This window comes from Ceratina calcarata, unplaced genomic scaffold (genome assembly GCF_001652005.2).
Source record: "Ceratina calcarata isolate Rehan_Ccalc_2016 unplaced genomic scaffold, ASM165200v1 scaffold233.2, whole genome shotgun sequence".
Taxonomy (NCBI): domain Eukaryota; kingdom Metazoa; phylum Arthropoda; class Insecta; order Hymenoptera; family Apidae; genus Ceratina; species Ceratina calcarata.
The window spans coordinates 218,314-226,565 of record NW_017145181.1 but is presented as its reverse complement, the minus strand read 5'-3'; the positions used below and the strand labels follow the sequence as shown (position 1 = coordinate 226,565).

General features: G+C 40.8%; 1 protein-coding gene across 1 annotated transcript in view; it reads right to left on the bottom strand.

The window, feature by feature from the left end:
* The window catches only part of 5-HT2A (5-hydroxytryptamine receptor 2A), a 42,775-nt gene that overhangs the window by 22,164 nt on the left and 12,359 nt on the right, over positions 1-8,252 (bottom strand). Inside the window, exons 2-3 of the mRNA XM_026811677.1 lie at positions 5,945-6,618; positions 4,799-5,090 (exon numbers count right to left, since the gene is read on the bottom strand). Of these exons, the coding sequence (XP_026667478.1) occupies positions 4,799-5,090; positions 5,945-6,238 (586 nt within the window). The 5' untranslated portion in view covers positions 6,239-6,618. The remainder of the gene's footprint in view (positions 1-4,798; positions 5,091-5,944; positions 6,619-8,252) is intronic.

Genomic DNA, 8,252 nt, shown 5'->3' with positions numbered 1-8,252 from the left:
GTAGAAACTCGACACAGGACAGCTTCTTGGAACCATAATCGCAACACGTTGATGGCTGTTACTTATTTTGTTAGAAATGATTGAAAATGTAATATTTATATTTGATACTACGTGATCTATATAAAGCTGTGATCCAACGATGATTATTCTTATATGCAAATATTGTTTGTAGAAGAGAAACTCATTTCTATGTTCTTCATCATGTTTTATATTGATGTTATTCGTATGATTTTCAACAAATATTGAAATACAATTGGCATTACCTTAATCTTTCTTTATTTCGTAATATGTTGCTCTTTAAACTTTGTAAATATCATTCTGAGTTTGGTTTTTATTAATTCATTTTCCCAAACCTTAACAAATCCGTCAAGTTAGCACTAACAGGATTAAAAATCGCATTTGTTTTACAAAACCTCGCGGAATATTATGTACCTAAATAATGTATCAGATTCTTGTACGCCTTGGTGCATCATTAAATCATCTCATTATCCCAGCTAGCGATTATTATGGATCCGAAAATCTGTACACACATTCAATGTTCCGATAATTATAATTTATTGACTGCTATCCATTTTCATTAGCTTTCATAATAATCACGAAATTTCAAGTATGAACAGATTGTACAGAATTAGATAATGGTTCGATTAATATCCTCTATCAAAATCGCAATGTGTTTGTTATAAATCTGTAAGGGAAATTATATTTTGAGATACGCGCCCGCATATCCCTCCCACGATCGCATACGTTGAGAGAAGGGAGTCTCGCCGAAATCGGCACCTTGGACGAATGTAATCGCTCTCTATCTCCTGGACAACGCTAAGGAGCGGATCGGTATCGAAATTGACGACATATGAGAGAAGACAAAAGGAAACATATCCAAAGGAGCCAGGAGATACGAGCCATCGTGGATAAGAGACTCCCATCCTCTCTGGAGATTTATTCATCAACGCGATAAGTTAAGAATTTTAATTTGTATTTCTATAATTTATTTTTCGACGTGACTACGTGGATATATTTTTTTTTATTGTATTAACGAGACTAGTCATGTGTGTTCTTCGTTCCGATAATCGAGAGCGTGTAAATTAATTCCGTTACGTGGCATACGAAATAGCCATTTCTTTCTGACGATTTATATTCCTTCTTTTATTAGAGGAAAAGATAATTTTTGCAAAGTTACGTAAAATATTGTAAAGTGAGAATAAGCGAATAGAATTCTTACAAATCTTATTGAAATTTCATTCCTAGACGATGAGGAAGACTGCGATAGAAGAAAATGTGAAAAAAGAAACTTTGTTTCATATGCAGTAATCTAATACATCGGGTCAGGGAGCGGGATTTCCCGAATCTGTAGAAATGTATCCTTTCTCTTGGTTTCATTCGGTCGTTAAGAGGAATTACGTCCGTTTTCAATGAGGGTCGCGCGGTCGGCTCGTTTCAAGTCCAGAGAATTTCATTGAACCGCAACCCGTGGACAGGTTTAATCAACGCGTGGCAGCACGTTTCTCTATCCGGGAATTCCTACGACTCGCCGGTTTTCAGCTTTGGACCCTTTATAAATTTCTCGCTGGCCATCCGCATATACCGCGGCCCGTCGACTTACCTTTCCATTTTTCACATCGGAGGAAGAAGAATTGAAATCCTTTATCATTTTACAAACATTTGAAACAGTCCGGAAGCGCGGGGGATTTTGTCGGAGATGATCGAAAGAGAATTTTCGTAGGAGGAGTTCGTTTCGTATTCGATTTTGAAATTCAGCTGGATTTTGCAATTCTTTCGGTGACAAACACGGCTAGGACGAAGTTCCGGTTTTGATTCATTTATCACAGTGAACGTTTGTCGAGATCCGGAAAAATTAATCGACGGTTACGTATCCCGGAGAGTCTCGTTTTTCCCAGCTGCGAATTTCCATTTTTAACAAGCGCAAAAAGCAAACCGCTGCCGGCTGTCTGACTATAAAAACGTGGTATATCTCAATTACTGGTGCTGGACTCCTCCGCGACGGTTAACCCTTTTTTCGACGAGTACATTTATCAACTGCCCACGTACCGCCTCAAGTTTCTTACGAAAACGATAAATTCCTAGTGGGATCGAGCTCACGTTGCTCCCATAACGCCCGGTTTCTCGCCCGATCGTGGGCATAAGGATCCGAACCGTCTTGGTCAAGCAGATTAAGTTCAAACAAAATCCCTGAGAACAAACGTCCGCGAAATTTCGATGGATTTATTTCTATTTGAACTTGCAAGTGTTTCACTGTTTCCCCAGATGCCAGTCAATATTAAAACTACGGAAGAGAAGACTGAACAAAATTTATTTAAGCGAACACGTATCGATGAGAAAAATTTAATAAATTCATCGAGACAATTTTCGCATTAATTGGAAAATCAATAGAAGAATAAATAAAGGCTAGCAATAGAACAGCTGTTGCTTTTATTGTGTAAGTAAACCTGGCATGCTGGTCGGTCAATAGTGGCGTCGTCGCTTCGTCGGACTCGTCAAAAATCGCGTTTAATCCCGTGCCTTCATCTATCAGCGAATAAAAAACAGACGGATGCGCGGTACGTCCGTTTCGACGCGTCACCTACGTGCAACTGATGGCACGTGCTTAATTGCGATTTACCCGACACTACAGGTGAACCGAAGTGGACCGTGATCCAAATTCCCCAGCAACATTTATCCTCGGTTTGGTCGTTACGCCGTTTACCGAGAAACTCTACGGAAACGCTTTGTTACGCAGAACCGGGAAACTTTATGAGGACGGAACATTAGCACGTTCGCCGGTGAACGATAATGATTGAGGATTAACGTTGGAAATACACTATACCGTCGTTTCGTAACAGTAGTTTCATTCGAAATACGTCGTTTAAAAACGTTTTTGAAAATCGACAAGATTTTTCATATGAAACAAGCATAGGCTTCTTAATACTCAGTCAGCAGTTTGTCAGACTGTGCCATAAAACTTCTCTCCGTTTCTCACCGGGACAAATATCTCCGGGTAAGGCATAATTCACGCGGTTCCTCCTTTAGGTAAATTTGCCCGAGAACAGCGGTCTGTAAGGAAGCATCCCGAATGCGAGCAGTATGAAATTTTTCAAAAGTTACTCATGCACGCGGTCCATCTCGTAATTGGTAAACTTCGGGAAAAATGTGGAAGAAAAGTTTCGGTGTGCTTGAAATAATTGATGGTTGGCAATTAAAAAACTGACGAGAATCATAGAAACTTTTGAATAAAAAAAACTTGAAGAAGCGTTGTTCGATTTTTATGAAAATGATCCTTAAAATTCGTTGGCCTTGATCAGGTGGGGCGTGAAACTCTCGCGTGTCCCTTCGCTCGCGAATCATCTCTCGTTTCCGCGGGTCTATTATCGTGGAACACGCGATTCAGGCCGCGGATCGCGTTGCAAATGTAATCTGAGAGAGTCCCTTGCGAGCGGCCAGGCCGCCGTAACGCGACTTGTTCCAGTTCGTTTTCCGCTTCCGCGTTCGACGGCGGAAATTTTGCGTGGACATGCCCGCCGCGCTAACTTTTATCACGATAAATTTCGTCCCACGCCGTGCATATTCTCAAGCCAAGCGGAACTCTTTGACGATTATGTTGACGAGGCTATCCGTTCAATCTCCTAAAATTTCGCTCGTTAAAAACGGATAACTCCAGAGAAATTCGAGGATCGGAGAAGCGTCCCGAGTCTCGAGCTGAACTGATTATCAAAACGTCGAGAGAGTCAGAATTTTCGCTCCATCGGGAATCGTTTGTCAGCAGTTTCGAGCTTACAGTTTTGAACACAGACGTTCTTCATTGGCCGGGAAACTTTCGAGCAAGAGCCATGCGCTTCATGGGAATTTTTAAAACCGAGGACGGCCACCTGTCTTCATGGCTGGTCGATTTTCCACGATGAAAATGCCGAAACTTTCCGGATCCATCGAATTTCTTCGCTAAGCTTTCCCAGCTGTCGGTTATTCCTTTTCCACGCTCTATAATTTTATCGATTCCTCGCGCTGTTTTGCAATGAGCGACAAAATAATATTCGAATTTAATTACGTTGTTCAAAACGATGCCAGCCAATTCTGTGTACCGAAAGTTCTGTATAAGTTTCCCGGCGCTTGTTCTTATCCAGCTGTGCCTCACAAACCGCAGTCGGTGGAGAACAAGACGGAACGACCCACGACCGACCATCTGGCGGAAAGCAGCGATTCGGCTCGTTGCGGGATTCGTCGACGAAAGTGCGATGCTTTATTTCAGCCTGCTCGTTAAACGCGGATAACTCGAAGAATCGATCTCGGAAAAAAAATATCCACGTAGAAATTTTCAGCCGCGATTTAGAATCGACAGAAAATTTCGCGGTCAGTGGATTAATTGTTACGTAACCTTGCCAAGACTTTAATTAGTTTGATTTAATTGACAGATCGTGTTCCCTTTGTTTTCGCCGAGCTGGCGATGTTCCAGACTATCGACACATCACGTCTGCTGATCGAATTTATTTCACTGCTCCAAAAGATAAGAGCAAATAGGGCAATCATGTACGATTCCATGGTTTCAAACTTTCTGGTTATGCTCGAGAATGGTAAAAGTTATTCAATCCCCCCCGAGTTAGACATCGTCAGCGATAACAAAACTGTTGTTAAATGAATATATTATCTAAAGGTTCGACATTTAGTCGGCATTGATGACGTCAAAACGTTTTTAAAAAATAATAAGATTGTAGAATACTCATCAATAGTCGAACCGACAATTCGACTTTTCGACGATCTGAACTTTGACAATGAAACGGTAATAAAGATCGTGTGAATTCTATGCACTCACCCAAGAATCCCGGGATAGCACCCAGAGGCATCACGAATAGGCTGACGAGGAGATCGGCCACGGCGAGAGACAAAAGGAAGTAATTGGTAACATTGTGAAGCCCCCTGTCGAGTCCCACGGCGAGGCAGACTAGTATGTTTCCCAAGCCACCCGCCACGATGAACACAGCCACGAAGAGGAAGCTCCAGTCGAAACGGCGGCCCCTAGTTGTCGAACTTAATCTCGTCCGGTGAGAGCAGGAGATCGTCAGATCCTCCGTCGTCCCGTTTCCTGTCGGTGTGCATTCCAAAATCTGCAAACCCAACAACAATCATTGTAAAGAATGTTCTTTATACCTGGAATTTATACTCATTTCTCAGTTCTCAGTTCTCAACTGCTTATTGCATATCTATAATATATTTCATTAATTATGTATGACGAAACACATAAATATGCAATAAGCAGTTGACAACTAAGAACTGAGAACTGAGAAATGACTATAAATTCCAGCCTAAGAGACACGATATCTACTGTGCACTGATATCGTTCAGAAAATCAGCTGAATTTCTTTTTACTTTCTTTTTGCTCTAATTGTAATTGACGAAAAGAAAAAGGAATATGATGACCTGGTCGTCGGAATGTAGAGAAGTTATACAAAGTTTAATAATATTACAATATGGGTAACTTGATCTTTCGAAGTTTCTGAAGACGTTCTCTTTTGCTTGGGATATCAGTTTAACCCTAATTAACATGCCCCAAGTTGTTCGAACTATTGAGTTGCATAACATAGTAAACGTTCCAATTTCTACTTACTGGCTTATGCTTATAATAAAATTATATATAAAATGAAGAGAGAGGCAGTAGAAATTGTTACGTGAACAGAAAGTGGGTCATTTACTATATATATATTACTATGTATATTCAGTCTATGTACGACCTGTTAAGTTTCGCATAAGGTAGGTCCTGTGCCAAGATTGGGCAGCTGTTTTTTTTTAAATTCGGTTAGTAGAGGTGATGTATTATTAGAGATGAATGATATTGCTCTGTATTTTTATTACTTATAACGAGTTTATCGAAGACATTAAAAGTTTCTCGCGAAGATCTCGAAAGCTAAAACCGCCCAACATGCAAATTTCTTTTATTATTGAATTTAAAAAAAAAATTCACCTGATCATCGAAGTTGGTGTCGTTGCATTCCCTGAACCTGGGTATCCTCGACAAGAAGACACCCTCGAAGCTCTCCAGTCCACTGAGTACCAACGACACGTTCATATCACAGCTGGAATAATCGCAGGGCCTGCAGAACAGCGTCATCGTCGACGTTCCTCTATCCACTGCGCACATATGATCGAATCCTGAACCGCACTGATCGATGCACCCAAGGAAACTATCGTTGCAAGGTAGCTGGTGCAACATCGCTGTCAAGTTGCTCGTCCAGGAGCTCGTCAGGTTCCCTTCCATGTCGAATCAGCGGGTTCTCTCAAAGGGAATTCGGCCGGTCTGAATCAGACTGAACCGTAGACTTACGGGACTTTGTCCACGAACGAGCAACGTCCCATCGTCTCGTTCACCCCCGAACCTCTGCTCTGTCTTCTGTTCCGCATAGTTCACTGTCCACTTCCGGAATGCACGTGAAACCGAAGAAATATTCGCCCCCTCATGAACGAATACTGAATATCGAACGTAGACACGACAGCCCAGATCATTCCCGGTATCGTTTCGAAATAGGTCCGCGATCGGGACAAGGAAACGAGACCCTAACGATGACAGAGGGTTCCCGTTTATGGATTCTTCGGATTCGGCTGCGCCTGTTCGATGTTCACGTTTTTGCTCGTCTCCTCCTAGAACAAACGATGACAGTTTCAAGCTCTCCCGTGGGGAATCGATTTATACCGCGTGCCATTATTATCCTCGCCGCGGTGTACGGAAACCCTCACGGAACTGTTGAAAAACCAATATTCCCAGGTTTCGGCAGTCGATGCCAAAATATCTATGGATAGAAATAGTACCAAGTATTTTCAAATTCATTCCGATCTATTCCTGTCATTATACAAATAGAAAATAATTCGTGTCGCAGATTTAAATTGATTAAACAATGTTTAAATAATTTGCGACGAATATATTGATGACGCGGGACGTATCGATTCCTCTCACACTTGTTGAAACCGTCCCTCCGTGTGCGAATAAAATATTTATCGGGGATTACGAAGATGGGGATTCGAAAGAGCGGAGCAAGGCTTATACTTTATTCACGATCCGACAAGAGACGGATGTAATAATATTGCATCGATCAGAAATAAGAGTAGCTTAAGGTAACATCGGGCGCGATATGCATCGCTCCATAAATCCCATTCACCGAGGAAAACGTGTCCAACAGCAAGTCAACTTATTTATAGATTTTTCTGAACGTTCGTCAAATGCGTTTACGAACTATTCATTTATTTTTTCTTTATCAATGAAATTTTATATCGGATTTTAATCGATTTATGTTAATAAAATGATTCCGTGCCAATTGGCCTTGGTAGAAATAGATCTAAAGCTACGATTACTTCCGTATTTCAAAGGAAATGCAAAAGCGAGGTAGTCTGGGCTGTTTACCTTCCAATCGAGGAAAGTTTCCAACGACGTATGCGTTATTACGAATCTCAGTCGGATAATAAATGTAACAGCGATTTTAGCTACGAAAACAAGTAATCTCTCCACGAGTTGTGAGATATACTGCGTAAGCTCCTTAACGTAAACAACGTTTAATTAGTGTTCCTTGTAATATTAAGCCTGACGACTCTAACAATCGCCTGTTAACGATGTTCAATACGTTTACTAAGGAACAATAGTATTAATTCATCGTAAGCTGTCTCCTTTGTGAGCAATTGTGAGGAATTTGTAGAAATGTTATAAGCATCTTTGGATCCTTCTTTCTGGTAATATTGAATCTCGTAAACATCCAGCAAAGTCGATTTAGATGGTCTCTTAACTGCTTCGCGACCGCGGATCAGATATTTCGTGGTCATGTTTGTACGAAGCGATTAATTGTTATTGATGCTAGCGAAAAGTTTTTTATACAAAAATTATAGGTACTGACGTTCTTTACAAGTAAATTCTATGAATTTTTCTTGTAACTTCGATATTTGACGAGTTAAGTATGATTAATTGGCATTTTATTGATGTTGACAAAATCCGACCATTCCACCGTCGAAATGGCGAACTTTTGACAAAAAATTTCGTTTTTCCTCGATAACTGCTAAACCGTTGGACTTACGGGAAAATTGCATCAGACCTTTCTTGTAGAGGACGACGAGATCTACAATTTCTGTATAAAAATGTTTGGCTAGCGTCAATAGTTTATGAGTTATTAACGAAAAACGTAAAAACAGTTTTTTGCAAATTACTCGTAAACTATTAGAGCTAGCGAAGAACTTTTACATGGAAATTGTAGATCTCGTCGGCCTCTACAAGAAAGGTCTGATGCAATTTT